This window comes from Panulirus ornatus, chromosome 16 (assembly GCF_036320965.1).
Source record: "Panulirus ornatus isolate Po-2019 chromosome 16, ASM3632096v1, whole genome shotgun sequence".
Classification (NCBI taxonomy): Eukaryota; Metazoa; Arthropoda; class Malacostraca; order Decapoda; family Palinuridae; genus Panulirus; species Panulirus ornatus.
In genome coordinates this window covers 33,430,892-33,454,776 of record NC_092239.1, presented here as the reverse complement: position 1 = coordinate 33,454,776, position 23,885 = coordinate 33,430,892, and the positions used below count along the sequence as shown (strand labels likewise).

Genomic DNA, 23,885 nt, shown 5'->3' with positions numbered 1-23,885 from the left:
TCTGTCTTGGTTTACTACACATAAAATGAATGAACAAAACATGTTTTTGGTGCATAACCTTGTCACTCATCAAGTAGAGCCTCTCTCATCAATATATGTCATGGAATATATAACTTGTAACATGAATCAGGCTGATGAAAATATTCTCTTGTAATGACCAGTAAGAGAGCTCAGTGGTTTAATATTGTTTCTCCTACAAGTGCCAACAAACTACACAGTACCCCTTTTGAATACACATATTTTGGTGTTCTAGTCAACAACACTTAAAATCTTCTATTGGGTATGCATGATGAAGTGTTCAGTCTTTATTCATTTATATCATTGTACATTCAGTCCAATGTCTTGTAAATTTTACCAACAAATTACAGGCAATTGACCACCATATATTGGGTTGACTGGAAAATCTAATTTCTTGGAGGAACATACAGAGAAACTCGTGTACTTCAGTCTTTCTGCATTACAGTTTTCTAAAGTCAAATAGTCCGTACATTCAAGTGTTCAGCCCTGCACAAGGATGTCAGGAAACCACAGAGGGGTCAAGCATGCCCCTGGCAACTGCTGCTAATGTTAAATGCTAAATGTGATTGCTAGTCCATAAGCACGCGATTTTAGTGTGATGTTTTTATGTAAAAGGGAAGTTGAATAAAGATTTTGATGTTATGGGGAAAGTTTTATTCACTCCACTAATCATGTTATTAGAACATCAAATTTGAAAATTTTCCACATTACCCAACTGAGCTTTTAAAGCAAATATATTATTTGAAGAGATGACAAAAAATGGAGCCGTAAACATTTTCTTTCAGAATAGAAGTACAACATAAAAAGAGACCTGGGCATTTTTCTCATTTAGAGTTTGTCAATTTGAAATGCAATCTACTTTTCCATTCCATAACAAGATGCCTGATCAATCATCACGAACTGTTTCATTAATTTTCTTTAGGTAAAATATCAGTTTACCCTCACGTAGTCAAATTAGGTTTGGGAAATGATTATTTCTCAGAGTTCGAAATATAGTCTTTTGTGATCCCAGATACACCCGTAGAAAACTATAATTTGCGGTTTTTGAGATTCCGATAGTGGGGAGGGTTAAGGAGAGTGAAAATAGTGAAGTAAGTTATATGAAATACGATTTTTTTTGTTTAAAAAGTAAATATTAAACATAACAATAAGCAATGCTATGATAATTATGGTTTAGGCAACTCCTTTCCGCGCAACTAAAAAACTTAAAAAAATCATTTTTGATTCATTTATCATGTACAATTAGAGGTACAATACAATTAAGTGTAATAAGTAAGTTCTTTACGTGTGTAGACAGAAATATTGTCCTTTTCAGAACTATTTTTTTCCTTTAACAATAATCCTAGTTTCCATAGGCAACGCTACACATTATAGCCTCTGACTTCAGATATAAGAGAAGTTATGTTTATTCTACTCATTTTAAAAGAGGAGAATTATTTTTTTATTATCAAAAATCGCTATTTGTTTGGGCAGGAAGTAATGTCGTAAGAAATTGCCGTCTTGGTGTCCAGACATCATGTGTACGTCGTGTGTGTGGGTTGTAAGTGCTAGGTTCTTGGACTAAATCGATATTTGCAAGATAGCCAAACTCCTTGACTAATTATAAGGATCGTCATTCGATACTACAAACTATAGTGTACCCCAGGTGTGTGTGTGAACTAGAATATTGGAAAGCGTATGACGAACTAAAGCCATACTCTTTCAGGAAGATCTGCTCGCAGGAACAATGTTCCGTTGATGTATGGGTTTTAAACACCACAGGAAAAACTGTGGCTTGTAATACGTGAAATAAGGATCTAGAAAAGGAATATGATCGATTGACATTATTGTACACTGTGACATTATTGTGCATTACTGGGACTGTGATGGGTACGGTTGTCGAAGTCGTGGAAAGCCAAGTTTGGCAGACGATTCTACTACTTATTAAGGTAAGTTTTGTTTTATTGTGCAAGCCTATTGCTGGGTTCATGTTATATGACATTTATTTACGTTATTCTTGATATGGTTATGTTACATTACTCCTTGGTTTGGTTATTGTTGGGTTTAGTGTGTGTGGTCATGATGGGCGGAGGTCACAGGAACGCTAACTAGGTCGTTAAGAGGCGGGAGTCGAACTTGCGTGGAAGGGAACAACCCTTCTCCCGTGCTCTCCCTTGAAAAAAAAAAAAAAAAAAGATACTCCTTTTATGATAAAATGTTGGATGGATTGGCTACATTCATTGCATCTCTTACAGTTCTGTCCCCATTTTTGTTGCTTGTGTTCGGTTTGATGTTTGTCCAGTTACCTCCCTGTACTTCAGTGCCTTACGCTATGTGCAACTACTAAGGAATTTGGTTTTTCATAGTAACAAAGTTGCGTAGTTCCAGCTAGAAATAAGATAATGGGCAAAATTGCTAAGTTACCATTCCCTATAACTACTTACGAATTCCGAACAAGTTTGATTTGTACGTTTCTTTACAAAATAAATTAACACTGTTTCTTACGCTAATACACTTTCCCACTGCTTAACCCTATGCATTAGTGAAGGATATTCCGTGAAGATTCTCTTAGTATATTATCTTCGAAATTCTCGAACAATGTTATGTAGGGATTTTTCATAGTATTGGTTACACATGATGATAATTCTGAATTGTTATGTCCATGCTGGTTAATGTGAACAATCCTTAATATAAAACAATGTTGAACTTTACGTAAATCAGTCGTCGTATGTTTGAACTACGAGGTATAAAGGGTAGGTTTAGGTTTAACTATAAAGTTATTTATTTGCCAACTTTAGAATTCTAATTTATTAGTGAAAGATCTAGGATACTTTTTAACTTGAATCCAAAAGAATATCTCTCAAACTCATCATCGGTAAATTCCGTAGTGCCCTAAGGAACATCGATTGGAATATGTTTAACTCTCATGTTGAGCTGAATAATAATGAATATAAGATTAACAATTTTGGTGGGTTTTCTGTATATGATGAACCAAAACTATGTACTCGTAGATAGGAACTCCCTTCCTCACTCTCTCTATCCATAACAACTTTCCTTATTCGTCACCCCAGGAACCCATCTTCACCCCATCACAGAAGCCCAAGTCAGGGGACCCATTTATTGACCTACCTTCGCCTGTCCTATCGCCACATCTACCCCCTCACCATCTGATTGGTTGTGTGTTACAGACCTTCGCTAGGCAGTTGACAGCTTCAGGTGAATGGCACTTGGCCTAAAAATACAAAACAACCATGTATTTTTTTTTTTTTTTCATTCGTTAAAACCACGGCAAACCCTGACTGGTAGAAGTGAACAACAAATGATGTTTAAACGCGATTGTTCATATTGTTACCAGTCTTCTGATTGATTTCGTGTTTGTTACCGGTTTTCTTATTGGTCATTATGCTATTAGCCATCTGATTGAACATGTTGTTACCCGTCTTCTGATCGGTCATTATGTTGTTACCCACTTCCTGCTTGTTCCCATGCTAGCCGTTCCCTGAGTGGTCGTCTAAGTACCGTACCTTAGGAAGGTCTAGGGGGCTTCTTGTATTGCTGGCCATTTCAGTATTTTCGTATTTCTAACCAACTTTGATCCTTGTTCCACCTCCATCATCATACCACCCCTCCATACCGCACTGTCACGGCATTATTTTGCTTCTCACGTTCCATATTCCTCACTCCATCATCACCTAAACTCCCACTTCACCTCGTTCCATAAATATGCCTCTCTCCCAACACTTTCCTTTGCCATTCATATCTTTAGACTTTCCTGCACCTCAGTCCGTCATTGCCTTGGGCGGTGCTTCTCTCCCAGCACATATCTTCATCGCCTTTACCCAATCACCACATCGTCCTTATCAATACAATCGGCTTTCTAAAAGTATTTTTTTTCTCTGTATTTGTGTCTATAAAGCGTTTTTTTTTTTTTTTTTGACAATGCAGAGAAATATTTGCACAATTTGGTTGTATAGAGGATCCACACAAGGATAGGGAAAAGCCATGTATTATATATGTACTGTTTAATACATTCATAAATATATTAGTAATATAAATATTGGATCAGAGTCATTGGTCTTATATAAATAGTTACTAATGTTCGATCAGCCCTTTTCATGAGTGGCTTATAGGGCACCTACCCTCACACCTCATTCACGTAACGTCAGCAAAACCTCGCACCTCATGAATTTACGTCAACTCACCCTGTCCCATTACGTCAGTTCAGCCTTGAATATCACTTGCATCGCCGCACACCTCATCATTTCCTCATTCCTTATCACTACAGTCTTGCACAACAATCAGCAAAAGTGTGTAACTTCACACCTCGCCAGATCTTCACACCATAACCTCATGCTTCCAAAACATAACCTCATACCTCATCATACCTCATTGGCATGTCTTGCGAATAGCATAATCACACAATACAATAAAAGTAGACCAGCATAATTTTACTATGATCAGGTGGTACGTATAGGGCAGGACAAAGTAAAGCAGTTATGCATTACAACCGGTGAGGTAAACATCGATGGAAAAGGGAAATACTACTCAGAAAAATATTACAAGGATAAATATTTATGGATAGCTTAAAGAGATATATCTACATTTTGTACACCAAAATTTCTTCATTGGTTCTATCAGTCGTTGAACGATCGAACAAGCCTTTACTAAGTCGGGTCACAATATTCGATCAGGCAAAGGAACTTATGACACTGTCAGACAGTAATTAGACTTAAGAGACCGTAACTCTAGTCAGCTAATAATACTTGGATATTGTGGCTAACACAATCGAGGAAACGTGCACTAAACAAATTTACAAAAGATTAAACAATCTAGGATGCAATCTAACAAACACTGAAGACCTTTAAATTTCCAACACCCTAATTTACCTATAATGATGAAGGTTTTACAAATGACTCTTGGTTCTCTTCTCTCTCTCAATGGAATAGGCAAGGGTTCCTCGCACACACTTGAGGTAGTTAAGACACACATATAGAAGTTTGACCAGGGGGAAACATAGTATTGTGTACTTTGGTATCTAGTTAAGACCCTCTCAAAATCCTATTCATACTTACATCATTACATTTAGTTTAGGAAAAATATATTTCATCAAGTCTCTCCAAGTATCAGCTAAGGGAAAAATATATTGGGTTCCTGTTCTCAAAACGACCATACCAAGAAAATATCCTAACCTGATGTCTTCCTTCGTAAGTCGTATCTTGGACTTAGGCCATCATGAATTCTGGCGCCAGACTCGAATTGAAGCTCTAAATGGAATTCTGTTGGTCTGTCACTAGCCTTCAGAATTCTCCTCATGCTGTCTTAAGTATCAGGAAGAATAGCTCTGTAATTGTGATTTGAAGATGAAAAATTCAATTGAACATTGAATATGAGAGAAGCACAACCGTGAGTGTTCAAGTTCGTTGTGAAGAGGAACAACCGAACGTAGATGTTAAGTGAATGATTCAAATTTTTATTTACGCCGAGATTATTGCTTGCATATCTGCTTTACGACGACATAATAGAGGTAAATAGTTGCTTCTACCTCATACTTCTTCCATATCTAGGGGGAAAAATACACTAGATGTATACTGTATATTTTCTAACTATGCGACCCTGTTTGCTTTGCACGTGGAGAACAGGAACCAGACATTTTATTCTATTTGTAAATAAACTCTTCCTATGTTTCTTCATGTTCATATGTATAATCATTGGTTAGGTAAGATGAATCGGTCTGTTAATGTGTATTTTGCTCACTGGCCACCTAGCAGTTAATACCCATTGAAATCCTACGACATTAATGATCTTCCTTTCGTATTCTGTCTTTTCGTGAACGATCCCAACGTAGACGCTTGGCAGGCAACAGACTTACTGCGATGGACCTCAATCACTCGTCATGTTCGGGAAACTCAGGCACTTAAAGTATGGGACAGGAACCTGTAATGGTGGCCGCTGTCTATCACAGTTTAACCTCGTAGCAATCGGAATGTTATTCTTTCTTATGTACAGAATGATCTCCTGCTTGCTGAGGAGTTGATGGTAAGCCAGCAGTAATTTCATCATCTCTTGTCGGTTACCTCGAAAGCGTACAAATAGACTCCCCGCTGTGGAAACTGAAAAAGGGGTCTGTGTATTTCTAGCGTCATTAGCTTCATTATTTGGTGGTTCTTTTCGCCAGGGATAGATCTACGTCTGAGCTAAGCTGTCGAAAGTTATTGGGTATAGAAGAATGGCCAGGAATTAAAGACTTTTGATGTGAGCATATCTGTTTTGTCTTTACCTCATTGATATTTTTGTTGTGGGTAATGATATTCCAAGGAAAAAAAGTTAACAGCTATATCCGCTTTAGTAAATTCTTCTGTTTGTTGTCAAAATATAATGGAAACGCTATTTTCTACTTTTAAACTCTTTGATTGTCCTGAAAGCCGTGCTCGTCAGATTTAAGTAAATCCCAGAACGTTAGATAACGACTTAAGGATTAAGAATGGAAACAGAAAACAGTTCGCTGGTGTATTTTGGTATGAGATGCTCTACTTAGTAGGATAGGATAGCAGCAAAGATACGTTGTTCCATTTGTATTTAATGTTTATCGTTCATTGTGATCCTTTTCCTTGATGTACATCCATCAGAAAGTCTTTCATGCTCTTAAATGGTTTCCCAAACAGCGCTTCGATCATTATTCCATGGAAAAATGTTTTATGTAACTAATCAGATACCGGGAAATGAATTACCTTTTACCCTAAGATGTTTAGATAATAGTACATATTATAGTCATGTGTGTGTAGCAGAAGTATCTACATCTGGTTTAACAGAATTATAACAATTGCGTGGAGATACTTCTGTACCAGCATCACCGAACATTAAAATTAGGTTGATAGTCTAACAAGTACAGTTAAAACAGCAGTGTAAATAGTTGTAGTAATTTCACCACACGAACACAAGAGTGAATGGTAATTATGACATTCTTTAACGCCCCCCAGTAAAAAGAGACCTAATGTAGGCTCAGTCTGTAGGAAAATGACGTTTGCAAGGTTAGGTTTTGGGGGCTCATAAGCGCTACTGTAGATTTTGCTAGTTAAACACGTGTGTTTGTCTTTTTAGTGATTGTGGTTCAGTAGATTCATGTTTGTGGCTTTGTATTTGTATAAACGTTTTCTGTAAAAAAATCAAGTTAGAGACAATAAATATCCCACTATACATGCTAACCTTGAATACATAACCCAAATCTTGGTCAATATACAGAGAGCACACTCTACCACTCCTCTGGATCCTAACTTCGTCAAGCAATTCTAAAATATAATAATTTCCTGAAAACTCACCATTTCAAAATAGAAATTACGTCAGACACGAAAATATCTTCTTATATCCTAGCATTTTCTTTTCTTTATCTTCGAAATTAGATCAGGCGTATTATGTACAGAGCTGTTATCAAACGAGTGTATACGGAGTTCACTGGTTCGAACACTCCGTGGTCGGATGGTTTTTATATCATTTATTTGAATATACTCCAGGACTAGTTTCTATGAAAGAGGTCCCGTGTTATCCAGGACCCTCCTAAAGGCTTCTGACCCCCTAAGCTACGATACTTTCAGTATCAGGGAAATGTAGACTGGAGTAAAATCTTTGGCGAGACGGTACTCCCAATGACACAGCCTCGCTTAAGTGACATATCACACGTTGAAGCCCCTTGCAAGCAGAGCCCAGTAATGATTAATATTTTATCGCCCTCGCTGTAGTTTTTGTATGTTTAACCTGTTGTGTTGATCCCTTTACCCTCATCTGAAGGCAGTTGCAGGTACAGTGGAGTCAAAAGCTGATTATCTTGTTTGTGACATCTTCCATTAAAGTTGTAATAGATTACGTTGTCGAATGATCAATGCGACGACCACATTAACATCATTTCTCATAGGATTACCATTTTTTTGCATAATCATATAATCTATACATTATATACAGGTCATGAATAGCTCTAACGTTACAAAATGATGAACGTCATCAAGTTATAAAAGTGTGAAATGGATTTCAAATCAAAAAAATATATATCGTAGAGGAAATGTTGGCACAAATATGTCGTCGACTCATTCCTTCTTGAGCTTCGCTTGCTCCCGGCGGTAGAGCCAGACTTCCAGGTGCTGGATCCCGTCCGTGGCGAAGGAGATGACGGTGAAAAAGACAGTGTGGGCCAGGCACCACCACTGCACGACCCACCATGTACATAGCAGGTAAGCCATGCCTGTTGGGGGGAGACGTTAGACTGGGTTAAGGAGGATGCCACTGGGCGTCCGTTCTTATTTTGTTGTTAGTGTCCTTTGCGTGTTTATCTTTTGGTGTGGACGTGTTTCTATGTCTTTATAAAGATTTTGTTTTTTTTTAACTTGCTTGACTCGTTGACTTTATATAAATGTGCGAATGTGTTACTGAAAGAGATCGATCGATCGATCTGGGAGTGAAAGGTTCTCTGTAAAGTGACTTCCAGAAATGACAGGTGCCTGTAGAGAGAGAGAGAGAGAGAGAGAGAGAGAGAGAGAGAGAGAGAGAGACGTCCCAAAGTGACAGATCCCCCATAGTAAGGGGAGTCTAGAAGGGAGAATTTCCCTTCATCAGAGATGTCCAAAAGTAAGTTATGGTGGGGGTCCCAAAAGTGCCAATTTCCTGTAGTCAAAAGTCTGCCAAGAAGATAGGAATACCTATAGTTTAACTCCCGTGGTAGAAATGTTTCCTTATAGACAATTGCGCTCGGAATGGAGAAGTACTTGTAGTGAGGAGCCCCAAGAATGAGAAATCTGTATACTCAAGAGCCTCGAGTAGTAAGAGACACGTATGACAAGCGTTTTTGGGGACAAAAGGACTATGAAAAATGCCTGTGAGGTGGAGAGGTACATCGGTCCCCGGTGTTGCGGACGTCCGCGTGACGGAAATTGTGAATCACTGCCTGTAAATATGCGACTCGGAAGGATACTTTTAACTCAACGATACGTCCCCTCCTTAACGCCCGGGTCCTATGTCCCTCCAAAGGGCCGTACATGCACGTGAAGTAAGAGTTACCTAATGTGATGGGCGTCCAGAAGAGGAGAGAGAGGTAAGAGGCGTTGAGGGGCGGGTGAGGTGCGGCTGCAGCACAGCCGGGAAAGTGTCCTTGCTTGAGCGTGGTGCGTAGAAGGTCGTCCTTTTCGGCCCACACACCTCCCAGCCACACGCGAAGTCCTTCATCCGTATGAGGCAGACTGCTCGCGTGGTACCTGCCAACGGTTAGGGATTAGCCACCTCTGACAACCAGGGGGTTAGGGATTAACTTAGATAAATGTGACAACTAGGGGAGTAGAGATTACGTGAGGTATCTGCAAAAACAGTGAAGATTGTAGGTTTGAACTTAGTCCTCATAGAGTTAGAAATTATGTTAATGACATGAAGTTAACAATTGTCATAAATACTGGTCTATGGTACGTAAGGGATTTTGGCTGTTTGTGTAGATGGCATAGATGAAGATTTGTCAACGTATATCTTGTTTATTTAGTGCTGGACGTAACCTGATTCTCCTGTATCGAAATAAACACTTTTTATATAATACCGAGAAGACATTAACAGGAGAACCTTGAGCTTCTCTCTCTCTCTCTCTCTCTCTCTCTCTCTCTCTCTCTCTCTCTCTCTCTCTCTCTCTCTCTCTCTCTCTCTCTCTCTCACTTATTTCCCCGGGGCTGCTGGGAGATAACCATATAAAACACAGTCTCCTCTCGTGTTACTCGGTTAGCTTGGTGTACCCTGTTCGCTCGCAACGTTTTCTGCTTCAAGGGAAGCCACGGTCAATATAGAGCCCTCCAGGCCCCGTTACCACACACTCTCTCTCCTCGCACCTTCCGCTATTTTCCATTCCCCACACTTTTCATCTCGATCTTTCGTAGCATCCTGCACCTCCCCAGGAATCATCTCAAGTCTGTCCTTTCTCCTTCCTCACTTCCCTCACTCGCCAAAAGCTGCTGCTATTCAACACTTACCTCTTTCTTCAGCCTATTCCTCCTTAAATAATCCTCTATTTTCCCGGCGTTTCCATCTATCCTCATCATTCACATCTACTCCCCTACAAAGCCTAGCCTTCTATCTGCTCATTCCGATCCTCATCAGCTGCCCAACCATCATTATCTCCCCTTTTCCCCTTTTTGTATCTATCCTTCTCACACACTCCATTTACTCCTTCACGGTAAAAGCTCTTCACTCACTTCCCCTTGTCCTCCTTTACCCACTCCCACATGGGAGACGACTCCCGGGCAACATAATGACACAGGACAACAGGTACGCCTGCTCGCCTGCTCGGCTGCGTCTTTAGACCCGTAACCCAGAGTCACCTGACTGACACCTACCTCGTCTGAAGGTACCCTCGCGGCACCTCAAGTTACATGTGTTGCTAATTGTCTCGTGCGTGTGGAGTGTGCGTTGCCTCTTTGCTTCAAGACTGATTGTTTGTTACCTTTGTTAATGGCTGTTAGTTCTCTGTGTATATGTTTGTTACCTTTGTTAATGGCTGTTAGTTCTCTATGTATATGTTTGTTACCTTTGTATTATAATGGTGGTGAGTTATCTTCGTAACATTACGTTTTCCGTAAACTGCTACCCCACCTTTGACCTCATTAGGAGCTGTATGATGTCCGCTGTTGTGGACGAGGCGTTTGTTGCTGTGACCTCAGATTGTTATCAACTTTGTCCCTTCAGACTGCGATTGCTAAGGAGAGTTTTCTAATAAGACACCCTGTAATTATTTGTGATGACCCGTTCGTATAGTACAAGGGGAAAGGTATACACATTAGTCAGACCACATCTCATGTGGGCTGTAAATCGTCTTCTGCCATAGATTGTGTGTAAACTTTGCTTTACATGGTTGGGTCACTCTAATTAGCTTCATCTCATCCTCCAAGAGCTGTAAAGCTTCGCATGACCCTCCACCCGCAGTGGTTTTAATGTGTTTGCAGCTTCAACGTATAATTGTAAAGTCTTGCATTGCCGTCACCTTCGCCAGAAACTGATGATTGTACTACAGTTCACGCGGAGGAACTTGAGGGCTTAAAGGCTTGCTGTTGTAGCATTCACCTCCCAGACAACAAACAGACCTCCTCAGGCAAGCTGCAAGATAGATAGATATCTTTCATCCATTTCCAAGTAGCTTTCTATTTTTTTCCCCCTGGTAGACAGATCGACTCACTGCAGCGATGAGGTATTTTGTCCTTGATCCTCTTCCGTTCAAGTTTATTCCATCTTGAAATGATCCCATGAGCTTGAGGGAGGGTGGAGGGATCTTTTGGGAAACAAGCCACCTGACTCTATATTACCGCAGTTGGAGACGTGGGATCAGAGGAGTTGAAGGAGACTCTAAACCGCTGCTGGCGTTGGTGATCCTCCGCGGACACCTTGTATACCTCATAAACCTTCACTGTATCCTCGAGTATAAGTGTCCAAGTCTTTCCATTATGCAGGGAGGGAGTGGTGGGTGGGGAGGTGCCTTCTGCTTTACTATCCCTTCTTTTTACCACAAGTATACTACGGTCATGGCTGCAGGAAGCTTACTACTGTCCACCAGCAGATACCCCTCGTCATAGACCTTCATGTCTCATTGTTATCCGTCTTTCCCATGGACTGTGTCCTCTTCATGGCATTACGAAAAAAAATCATGCTTTAGAAATTGCAGTTCAAAATAGCGTGAATCAGTATAAATAAATGTACAAAAATATCTTGTATTCGCGATCGTAAAAGTAATTTGAATGTTTTTAAATCGTAAGCTTGTTGATTAAATACCCTTAAAATCTCCAGTCAGCTTGATATGATCCTTTAAATTTCTAGAATTTCCTTTCAGGCATCCAGAGGTGAGTTTGCCGCCCCGCGAGCCAATTGAGGTTCGTTTAATTAGTATTCATCAAAGGGGAGGCTCTTCCTCCCGGCTGGACAGTATTCTACCCTCAAACTGCCAGCCGCCCATTAGGTCATGAAGCACTCGCGGTATATAACTATTATCTAACGTTATTAAAACCCCCCCAGATGATGATGATGTGATAGTATTATTTTATATTTGTTTCGTAAGCTCTGGTTATGGGTAAAAGCCTTCACCGAAGCCAGACGTTATTTCTTTTCTTTCTACGAACACGTTTTGCGGTGTTTGTCGAGTGGATGAACAATGTCTCCTTGATAATGTAAGACAGCCATGCACTTGGTCTAATACCGTTCTGATTTATCATTCGTATAAGAAATGCTCTGTAACAGTTACGAATACATTTTCATGTATTGTTACTATTTTGTGTCATAATAACATTTGTTTATGATGAGTTCCTGTCCTGTTGTGGTTAGTGTCAGTGGCACAGAGGAACGCTCTTTCACGCCAGAGTTCGAACCCTAGACTGGCTGGTCAGCTCACAGCGAACCCAGAGGTTCATCTTTCCTAGTCATTATATGCACCGAATATCTTAATGATTTTTCGTAAAGGTCTATAAATAACCTGCTGGACAGACAATGACAGGAGACAACGAGACAAGATCATGAATGGCTATAGTGACGTAGATGAAGATATAGAAAACGACTACCTCAGACACTGGTAGACCAGAACTACTCACCTTTTGATGTGGAAATGGACTTCCTCCGGCATGCGCCCCTTCAGGAGGTCAAGTTCGGTGAGTGGAAGCGTCCTCGGGTACGCCACCGTCACGTCGTACACTGCGTCCAGTTGCTCACCTGAAGGCGAAGGTGGAATCTGAGTCGAGGGAGAGGTTGCTTTATGCCATTGCGACGTCTGTTTCTTTCTTTGCACCGATAAGCTTGACTCTTTACCTCGTCATGTCTGTCCTAACACTTACCACCTGGCCCTCTCCTTACCCGTTACCACCTGGCCCTCTCCCTCCCCGTTGACACTGATGGGATTAACGACCCTGGCAGTCGTTAAGGACTGAAGCTCAAATGACCAACCTAATAGACAGTAGTGCATGGCCTAGGATTGTTCCCAGGCTACTTCAATATGATATCACTTGAGGTCACATTTGGTCAATTGGTCACAAATGGTCACCGTGTTACGTGGTCACTTTTCGTTGCTCTGAGGTCACGGTGTCATTCTGGGTCACCGTCGGGTCTCTCGTAGATTAATTTGGATCATTCTAGGTTGGCCAGCGGTATTTCTTCGACCTCCATGTATCATGTAACTCTCTATTTACCAATCTAGGTTACATTGGGTAAGTTGTCCTTTAATCGCTGTCTATAACCCTGAGTCATTCAGGTTTAACCTTTAACCTTTTGTCACTTTTGATGACTATAGGTCACGTGTAGGTATGTGGTGAGGTCATTTCTGAGTGTGTGTGTGTGTGGTGAGAGTTGACGTCACACCTAAGTGTGTCACCAGGGCTGTATTATAGGATTCACTACAGTAGTTCACTCTAAGTTGGCTTACATCCGGGTTGAGTACGCAGACTGAGCCTGCTTGACTGGCCTCACCAGTAAGGTATTTAACCAGCGTTATAACCACTGGAACGTTAACATTTCTATGTACACAGTTCGTATCAAAGAAGGTTGTGCATTGTACAAATTTATAATGCCTATGAAACTGGCTGTGATTTTTATCGGTGGAAAAAATATATATAAATATATGATTCCTAACGTGTTTGTTTACAGTAAAGCTGGCCCTTTGTCCCGTTAGAATAGACATTGTAAACTGTTTTATGATGGAAAGTGATTACCCCATAAATGATGGCTGTATGGTGCAAAATAGAGAAACGAAAGGCCTTTATGCCATTCCATCATAAAGTAGAGATTAGCCTCACCCATGACCCTTATGCAACATAGGTGCATTGGAACTGCTGATTCCCCATTAGATAAATTTACCACAGAGTCCCACTCCACACCCGCTCACATATGTCCAATTGAGAGACGAAAGACGCCGTGTCCGGATCGCAAACGGTCGAACCGCTCGCTTCCCGATGTCTGTAACCGTTTGAAAAGTTTGAATCGTATGAGAAAGTAGACTCCAATCACAACACGATAATTCGCCCGTAATTAGAATAGTTACCAGTTACATGCGATGTGTATGATTCTCAGTTTTGCCTTCTATCAATGTGTCAGACAGTGTACCATTTGAAATCCCGTAGTGTTAAGAGAGCGTACTGTTTCGAGAGCGTTCTGTTAAGAGAGAGTACTGTTTCGAGAGCGTACCGTCTCATATAAGTCTTCCTATTAAAGCTTTTCATTTCCTCAAGCTTTTCCCCAGTACACGTTGCTCTTCCGTATTCTCAGCTCAAGTGATCCCATCCCTTCAGTTGCTGGTGTGATTTCTTAGCTGAGGATGTCCGGGTTGTTTTGATTCGTTAGTCAAACCGACAACGTTTTGGGCTTTGAGTGATATTCTCTGTTCTTAATGGAACGTACATAATTACCTTTAGTTATGATTTACTCTGGTAACGGGACCCAGCTTAATGGAGAGCCTCTCCTTCTCGCTGGTCCTGTGAAACAAACCTCATGTGGATTTGGAAGCTTGAGAGTATGTCAGCTAATCTTGAGCTGTTAAGATGTTTCAAGCCGCGACTCGCGGGTTTACGTACTCACTTCTGTATGGTAGTTGTAGTACACTGTGTACATATATGGCCTGTGAGCCTCTCACATTTTGTTCTCCCTGTCTCATATGACTAGGTGGTGTGTTAAACACGGGCTTATAATATTTACGTTATATTCTCCATGTTCTCCTGGTCGAAATATTTTTATGAGGGGTGTGGAGGGACGCATCCGTCAATTCCTAAAACATGACGATATATGACCTTTGGTCTACAGGCGTGACCTCTGACCTGACTCTGTAAAGGTCAGCTCAGAGGCCATGTCATTACATCCATGGGTCGTACCGTTGTGTTCAAGGATCGTATCGTCGCGCTCAAGGGTCGTACCGTCGTGCTCAAGGGTCGTACGTACCGTCTTGTTCAAAAGGCAGAGGTGATTTATACAACTAAAGATATCTTTTTACGTATCTTGAGTCTGGATTTGAAATTAAGAAAATCGTCCCATATTATTACGCACATGATACTGTTGCCAACTTTTTGTGACACTGTAACCCCTTAAGTGTACCTTTGGATATACTCCACACGTTGTGGTTAGCCTCTTAATAATATATTCAAGTAAGATGGGTACAGAAAACGGGTTTGGTAAGGCCTTCAATGAAAACGGATTAGACTTTGGGCGCCGCATGATCAATAGTTTGTTTCCTAGTGGAGATATCTCTCTCTCTCTCTCTCTAATAACTCCCGTTTGCAGTGCTCACACAACAGTCGTTTTCTTTCACCTTCATAAATATACTGATAATATCACTAATCTCGCTCATAAAAAAAGCCATCATCTTCGTATTTCTTTTAGACCCGATAACCTCCCACAAAAGAGCGACCAGTTTTAAAATCGATATTACTTACGTAGGTTAGGTTAGGTTGAATGAATGCTTCCACCGGATTCATTGTAAGCTCACATTTTCTTTCCTTAAAGACTCAGTTTTATTTAGTGATATTCATTCTTTCATTTACGATGAATAATATATCTCTGAAGTATTTTATTCTGTCACGCTCAGGATTTCGAACACATGAGGGTTTCGACCCCGGGCTGGCCTGTGTCGACTGATGGTCAGTAACGCTAACTTTTACACCTTAGCGACCCGTGTGTGTGTGTGTGTGTGTGTGTGTGGCAGGTGTCCCACCAGCTCACACCTGGCGACAAGTGTCGCAAGGGAAGGGTGAGTCATCCGGCGCCCTTAACCCTCAACCAATTCTCAACTCTCGTATCTCTCAGTGGACACAACGTTGATGATCTAAGAGACTGGAGGGTGAGGGAGAGAGGGGGGAAACTCAAGCAAATCGAACATGTTTGGTGATGTGTTACCTCGTGTGAGGGATGCTTGGGAGGAGACGTGCTCCCAAAACATCACCATCACTTGGGAGAACATTTAAGGGGGTCACTCAAGAAGATCCAACACGTACAGGACTGGGTGACGCAGTTTTTTGAATTCAGTAGAAGAGGCTTAAAGTTGTATAACAGCAACATCCTTCGACGCTGACGATATTATTAGGTTTCCTTGAATTTCCCCCCCCGGATATTCATTCTCCTTCACGGGACTTCGTCAACAACGTTTTCATGGCACATCTTGTAACAAGGCCAGTCAGTGTTGCGAAGATTTAAGTGGGGGAGAGGTAGAGAATTTTACCCGTGAGTGGTGACTTTAGACTAGGAAGGTGTTATTACCAGTAGAGGGAAGATGAAGCCTTACTGTTTCGGAGCTTGTTCACCAGATAGGTGAAACCCGTTGTGCGCGGGTGGAGGAGGTGAGTGAGGGTGGGCAGCCCTGCCTTCTGCGCGAACTCCTCGCTCTTCTTCTGCGTCTGCGGCGTGAGGTTCGTGCCCTCGGGGAACAAGAGCACCTGTGTGGTGGTGACACAAGTTGATGCGGTGGATTAATACTCGTCATAATAGCGGTTAGGATTACGGGTGCTAATGGTGTTTCCATCGGTTTCAGTTCTTAGGGTCATAGCAATACTGGATTGTGTGGTAGGAATTCTAGTTCTGGAGAAATATGTGAGACGTTGTGATCTAGTCAACTATTCGACTCTGAAATTGATTAGCTGAATTGCTATATTTTTAGAGGGACAGATTTTAAGTTGGGAAATCATAAAAAGGAAATAAGACATTAGTTAAATTACTTTAGGTTTATATTAAATGCATTTTTTTTTATTGAATATCGAACCGAAATGGTTATTGAAGTTACATTCAGTACATGTACAACATCTGTGTGGTTGTAGTTTATGACCAATTTCAGTAAGAAACATTTTCAAAAGGAAAATTACTTTAGCAAATAACGCCACAAGTAAAAAGAAGAAAAAAATACTGTACAAACAGATGATTACAAATTGGTAATTACATATTCAGAACACACACACACACGCACACACACACACACACACACACACACACACACACACACACACACACATATGCCCCTGGCATTGGCAGATGTGTGTGTGTGTGTGTGTTTGTGTGTAAACACGTACATAGAAACACCGTACATAGATACATGAGTGTACAACACCCTGACTCAGTGTCACACACACACACACACATGTGGTAGTGACAGGCAGGACCTACCTGGAAGGTGTGGTTGATGTCTCGGAAGTAGTCGAGAACATTGTTCATGAGGCGCTGGTCGTCCTCCCAGCGGCGTCGTATGTACAGGAAGCAAGACATTTGCATGATCCAGCCTGCGGTGGGGGGAGCAGAGAGTCGTTAGTACGGCCTTGCGGTGGGGGAGCAGAGAGTCGTTAGTACGGCCTTGCGGTGGGGGAGCAGAGGGTCGTTAGTACGGCCTTGCGGTGGGGGAGCAGAGGGTCGTTAGTACGGCCTTGCGGTGGGGGGACCAGTAAAGGAAGGGGAATGGAACGTTTGTCGAACCCCGAGGTAGGTTGATACAAGGACCACGGGAATGAAACTTCACAAGAGCATCAAAAATGGGACCTGCCAAGAAACACGGGAATGGAACACTATAGAAACCACGGGAATGGAACGCTAAAAAGGTACACGCGAAGGAAGGTTTTTGAGGGAAGGGATTACTGTGGTTGGAAGACTACAAATGACAGGACCACCTTCACCTGTCAACAGTTTAGGTATGGGAGAACCTCGAAGCGAACCTCGATCCAAATTCAGATTTTTCTGATATCATCTTCATGGATATTTTTCTGCTGATTGATATGCCGATGGAGTAGTGGCTAGGGAGGAACGGCCTTCTTTACTATCTTGTTTCCATCTGTAGTGGTAGGTGGGGGAGGAGCCTTCTGCTCTACTGTCCTCTCTCCATCTACGTAGATTAGGAATGTAGGATACTGTTTCTGTACGCCAGCAGATAACCTCGTCCGAGACCACCAGGTCTTCTATTATCTGGCTCTCCTCGGTCCTCAAGTATACCACTTCTTGCCCTAATTACTTCTTTTTTTATATACAACTAATATATTAACTCCATTATCTCCCTCCCTTTTTTTTTTTTTTTGAGAAAACTACATATTTACATTGGCTCATGAATCGTGAATCGTTAAGCTAGAGAAGACATTTGTCCACGAGCATTTCAGGCCATGCAACTGGTAAATCCTGTTATAAAGTTTTTGTACTTTTTTTTTTTATTTCCGAATCATAAGTAATTCTTCCTGTAGCTTGAAGAACTTCGGAAGCTCCCAGCCTCTCTCTCTCTCTCTCTCTCTCTCTCTCTCTCTCTCTCTCTCTCTCATATCACCTAGACGGCGACGACCTGCTAGAGGGGTGAGGGAAGGAGGGAAACGGGTGAGACTGAGGTCGCAGTGTCATCACCAGGATGACGAACCCCCCCGTCCGTGTTCGCTACTCACCCAGTCCGGGGAACTTCCTAATGCCAGACTTGAGGACGATCTTGCAGTTGTGCGCGGGCGGGGCGGTGGCGTGCGCCAGGGCGCCCCAGAAGAAGTTCCAATCGAGGCGGTTCCTGTGGTTGAGGAGGAGGACTGACCTCTCCCCAGGCCGGATCACGTCCCCAGACAAGAAGAACTTCACGCCGAACACCACCTCCATCAGCGCCTGCGGGAGGAGGAGGAGGGGGGTGTCACAGGAGAAATTACTACGTCACTGACGTGTATTAAGGGCTTGACAAGCTTAAATGCCGCAGAAAATGGGGAGACGTGGGCTGAGGAAGAAAGAGAAAACGGACATGTGGAGTGAGTCGGCGGGAGAAGAGGACGCTCAGATCTGAACACCACCTCCATCAGCGACTACTACAGGAGGGTCATAGGAAGAAAAGCACGTCAGTGATAATCAAGTGTTTACGTGCATGACATACTGAAAGGAGACCCGTAATGAAAAGGCAAAAGAAAGGGACATATGTAATGGCACAGCAGGAGAAAGGGAGGCTGCAATGTATACATCAGTGCATAGGATTGAATTACCTTAGTAGATACATCTAATTCTGAAATTAGATAACTTTAATGCATCACTCCTTAAAGGACTTAGACCTCAGAAAATGCAATGCATTTTATATTTAGCCGTACTGAGCTATTGTATTATGTTTGTTCGGTCGACTTTTGGGTTCTTTTCGCTATATATCCAGCGTGCTTTTTACGACACTATGCACAGAAGTGGACACAGTTTCTGGCCACACTATTCGAACATGTAGGGCAGTATTCGGTTCGCAGTGTGATGTGTGACGTGTGTAACACAGTGGAACATTGGGAATGAACCACGGTAACCATGCGGGTGCCCCAGACAGTAATCTGATATCGTTATCTGATAGAGGAATTGTAACCCGTTGATAATCACACATCACATACGGAAGCGGGACCAGAAGGTACATAAAGCTTCGACAAAGATATCCAACTCTGTTAAAGGTTTTAGTGAGGTACAGGGCAGTCTATTATAGTCTCGTCTATTACAGAGTCTTATAGAATGGTTTTTTGATCCATTTTTTTTCCCACATGTTGAAGATAATGGATGGCTGAGTGCTCTGCTTTGACCTGGGGGATTGGGTTGACTAGGGTGACCGAGGGGGGGGGGGGGGGCTGTGTGTAAGCTCAGTGTGTAAGGAAGGCCGCCAGACTCACCACAGCATAGCTCTCCCACATGGTGAAGATCACTTCAGTGGTTCTCCTGTACAAGGGGCGACAGAAGAAGAGCAGTGGCAAGATGGGACAGTACAAGGAGAAGAACCCCATTAAGATCGAGCCGTACCTGGAAAAGAAAGAAAACCATAACGTTAGAGTTCGTAGAAGGGGACAGGTAACAGAAGACCTGGTGGTCTGTGGCGAGGTTATCTACTGGAGGAGAGACATTGGTGTCCTGCATTGCTAAACTGAAGAGTTGGAGAGAGGATAGGAAGGAGGAAGGAGTGGAAGAGGAAGAAGAAGAAGAGGAGGAGAAGTAGGAGGAGGAGGAAGATAATGGAACAAGAATGGAAAATGTGGAAAGTGGGGGGGGGGCCATACTTACCCCAGTCCAGCGTAATGAAGATTACTGAAACATTGGTGACATTACGAGAACAGCTGACGTGTGATGGGGCTACCTCAGGGGACTGTGTTCTGCCTCCGTGTCCATCTTAGAAATTTAAGGTGACAGGGAAAGGGAAGTGCGAGGGGAGGAGTTACTGGTTCTTACATGGAAGGGGAGACAGATGAGGCAGGAGGGAACTGTGCTCTGGTAAAAAGGAAATCCCACCAGACTCCGAGAGGGAATTTATTGATATTGGCTTGGCAGAGGGAGTGTGCCAATTAATTTTCCGAAGTGCATGAGTAGAGTCTCTCTCTCTCTCTCTCTCTCTCTCTCTCTCTCTCTCTCTCTCTCTCTCTCTCTCTCTCTCTCTCTCTGTGGTAATAGTAGTGGTAATATTGGTCTTCGTAGCCGTTTGTAGTAGTAGTAGTAAGTGGTGGTAGTAGTAGTAGTAATAGTATTATTATTATTATTATTATTAGTAGTAGTAGTAGTTGTAGTAGTAGTAGTAGTAGTAGTAGTAGCAGTAACAATGGTAGTAGTAGTAGGAGTAAGTGGTGGTATTAACAGTAGTAGTAGTAGTAGTAGTAGTTGTAGTAGTAGTAGCAGGATGTGAAAGGTGTCCTCTTTCAGCACTTAATTTCACTGACGCCTGCCAGCCAGACAGCCCCCTTCCCCAGGGCGTCTGATGAAGACGCCCTTACCAGAGGACGGTGAAGGTGATGCCCCGCAGCCATCCCTGCCAAGTCACGGGCTCCTCCAGCAGGTCCAGGCTGCTCACGTTCAGGGACTTGGGCCTCTCTGGCTTAGGGGCTTCGGTCTCGGTGCTGCCTCCGTCACCGCCTCCGCCTGCGTCCTCTGCACCCACGCTCATGGTGGGTCCTCGTACCTGCTGGGGGTAGACGGTTCATGAGGAGGTTTGTACACATACGCTCCACACTGGAATTATAGCGTTGAGAAAATGATGATGATAATAATGATAGTAGTAGTAGTAGTAGCAGTAGTAGCAGTAGTAGTTGTAATAATAGTCGTGGTAGTAGTAGCAGCAGTAGTAGTAGTAGTAGCAGTAGTAATGATAGTAGTAGTAGTAGCAGTAGTAGTAGTAGTAATAATAGTAGTAGTAGTAGCAGCAGTAGTAGTAGTATGAATAATAGTAGTAGTAGTAGTAGTATGATAATGATGGTAGTAGTAGTAGTTGTTGTTGTTGTAATAATAATACCAATATTGACTGATAATTATAATATCTTTTAATTGAATTAGCCAAAAATATGAGAAAGGAAAATGCACAGTACAGTCAGCGGGATTGTAGAATTGGAGGATTGTGATAATACATTAAGAAATGGTTGCTTCAAAATGTCTTACTTAAGACAAACTATTTCAGTAAGAAGTTTGGGGTTTCATAGCTAATTGAATTATGGTCCTTTTGCTGCTCTCTGTAGTGTTTCATAGTTACTGCTGAGAACTTAGTGGCTCCAAAGTAAGACTATGGGAATATTTCGCATCTATAAAGGCTTCGTATTGCATTGGTGATTATGTACCTGGTCTGTTATTTTGAGTGGAATTCCTATGTGAGTATACTGTGTGTGTGTGTGTGTGTGTGTGTGTGTGTGTGTCGAACGATGGGATGCGGGGTCCAACATCGTAACTCAGGGAAAGAACCCAATCCACTTTCAGTCAGATGGTCGTATGTTGTCGGGTCTTTCGGTCGAGTGGAGAGGTTTATACACAAAGGCTCCTGGCTGATGCTAATCCCTGGCGAGGCAATGATGTTCCAGCGAGCAATATTACCAGCCACCAAGATGGCTACGAATGGTCGTTGATACCGTGCGGGCGGTTGAGGGAGGATGGAGACGGTCGTCAGAGCACTCACTCCCGCGGCCGCTAACGAAATTAGTTTCGGAGATTTTTGCCCGCTGAGGTGGGCGCAATGAAGGTGAGGATCAGGACGGGATGGGAGGACCACATAACAGAAGACCAGATGGTCTGCGACGAGGATAATGACAAAGTGTCCTACATTCCTGATCTGTATAATAAGATGGAGAGATTTTTTTTTTGAGCCTGGTAGGGATATGTATGAACGACTGGGTGGAAAGTGGTGTGAGGCGTGATCCTGCGGTAAAGCGTTCAGGTCGCTGCTATACCATTATAGATCATACTGGTGAGGGAGATTGTAGGCACAAGGTGGTCGAGTCAATGGCGATGCTGCCCCTGTGTCTTCCACGATGTTCAGCTGAGGCTGGAACTTGATCACAGAGAGGCGTAGCCAGGTAGAAATGATCACCCTTAAGGCCAAAACCCAGACGAGACTGGGTAACCTAGGAAGCCTCAGCGGTGCGCGGGAGTTGCCTCCCACTCATTCCACAACAACAGCAGTTTTCCTGGACGTGCAAAAAAAATCTCCCCTCCCACCACACTCATGACCTTGTCCTCCTTAACCACCCACTTCTAAAGCCCGGTCGCGTGTCGTCGTACATTGCTCCTGGTTCGTGTAATCACTTGATCCCTCCACGGGGGGGACATGAACTGCCCGAGACCACGCAAGGCTGGCCATCTTTGCGTCAGCCATGACCCCAAGGGTCATGTCTAAGTAGACCTCATGACGACTTCCGTGGACTGTGTTTGCTCTATTTTCGAATCAGTTCTGCATATGCAACCGGTCGTGCCCTGCCTCGTGGCCGTTATGCACAATGCCGTGCGTCCTCAGGTCATCACACGCGTCGCTCGCTCGCTTTCTCTCTCTCTCTCTGACTACAAAGAGAGCAGAGAGCGGGGGGGTCGTCGCAAGACAGGTGATCCGTGCCACAGCAGAGGCGCGTCGGATCTAACAGTATTTCTCTCTCTCTCTCTCTCTCTCTCTCTCTCTCTCTCTCTCTCTCTCTCTCTCTCTCTCTCTCTCTCTCTCTCTCTCTCTCGTTCGTATTGTGAACCCCTGTATATCCCCTTTACATGCAAATCTTATGATTAATTACGTGATTTCATGAAACGGCTCCATTTCAGCTGACCCTCTTTTGTCATCAGTAGTGTCCTCCATATTGCAAGTTGCCAACATGTATATACATCGGGTCTCTATCTCAAAGGATCTACGAATGTGTCTGTTTATATATATCTATCTCAGTCTGTTCCTTCTGCCTACCTACCAACCTACCTACCAAACTACCTACCAACCTACCTATCTACCTGCCTACCTACATACGTACCTATGTGTCTTTTACATACATATCTGTCTATGTATCTGTCTATCCTTCCTCTTGTGCCTGCATTTGTATTTATCATCTCTCGTGTAGTTTTGATTACCTTTCACGTTCGGTAGAGGAGTGTGCGAAGTGTGGTATCAACCCACTCCCTCGAGGATCGAGTCGTGGAGTCGAATGACCAGGGATTAACAACTGGTGGTGGTCACCTGATGCAGTTAGATAAGAGGAGGTTGACTCACATGATATATAAAGCCAAGCTCATCAGTTGAGTCGCAAGACCTCGCTGCCTTGCCAGGTGCTGCTGACTGAAGGGAGTTGAAAAAGGCATACTTGTATGTGGCTCGCTAGGTCGTTCGTCCATGTAAATATAGCCCCCAAAAGAATGTCTCTGTAGATGAATATAACTTGACGTCTGCCGTCTGGGTTCTGCTTTCGTGGTTTTAAAGTACTCGAGTTCCACCTTTCTAACGCCATCATGTAATATTATATCCCAGTCGCCTTTCTCTCATCGAAGACGTTTCTGTCTCACGTTCGTGTGTAGCGTAAATGCTAACTTAGTATTCGTATGTGCACGTTGGCCATACCCGAAAAAGAAATCTTGATTTGGAAGTTATTCTTTTTTAACACAGTTACGGAGCAGTCTCTTGGTTTTGGGTCAGTCAGTCACAGCGAAGAGGAGAGAGAGAGAGAGAGAGAGAGAGAGAGAGAGAGAGAGAGAGA

At 42.8% G+C, this 23,885-nt stretch overlaps 1 protein-coding gene and 1 long non-coding RNA gene across 3 annotated transcripts in view; one reads left to right on the top strand and one right to left on the bottom strand.

Annotated features, from left to right (window-relative positions):
• The first annotated feature begins 712 nt into the window (after window positions 1-712).
• The window catches only part of LOC139754232 (uncharacterized), an 84,646-nt gene continuing 61,473 nt past the window's right edge, over window positions 713-23,885 (top strand). The window contains exon 1 of the long non-coding RNA XR_011713858.1: window positions 713-1,946. This is a non-coding gene — a long non-coding RNA (uncharacterized lncRNA). The remainder of the gene's footprint in view (window positions 1,947-23,885) is intronic.
• Window positions 4,003-23,885, bottom strand: part of LOC139754231 (lysocardiolipin acyltransferase 1-like) — a 53,368-nt gene continuing 33,485 nt past the window's right edge. The window contains exons 2-9 of one of the 2 annotated variants that reach the window (XM_071671539.1): window positions 20,676-20,863; window positions 19,590-19,716; window positions 18,369-18,573; window positions 17,122-17,234; window positions 16,250-16,400; window positions 12,585-12,702; window positions 9,040-9,233; window positions 4,003-8,227 (exon numbers count right to left, since the gene is read on the bottom strand). In XM_071671539.1, coding sequence (XP_071527640.1) covers window positions 8,073-8,227; window positions 9,040-9,233; window positions 12,585-12,702; window positions 16,250-16,400; window positions 17,122-17,234; window positions 18,369-18,573; window positions 19,590-19,716; window positions 20,676-20,845 — 1,233 coding nt within the window. In that variant the 5' untranslated portion in view covers window positions 20,846-20,863 and the 3' untranslated portion in view covers window positions 4,003-8,072. The remainder of the gene's footprint in view (window positions 8,228-9,039; window positions 9,234-12,584; window positions 12,703-16,249; window positions 16,401-17,121; window positions 17,235-18,368; window positions 18,574-19,589; window positions 19,717-20,675; window positions 20,864-23,885) is intronic. The other variant, XM_071671540.1, reaches the window with a different exon arrangement.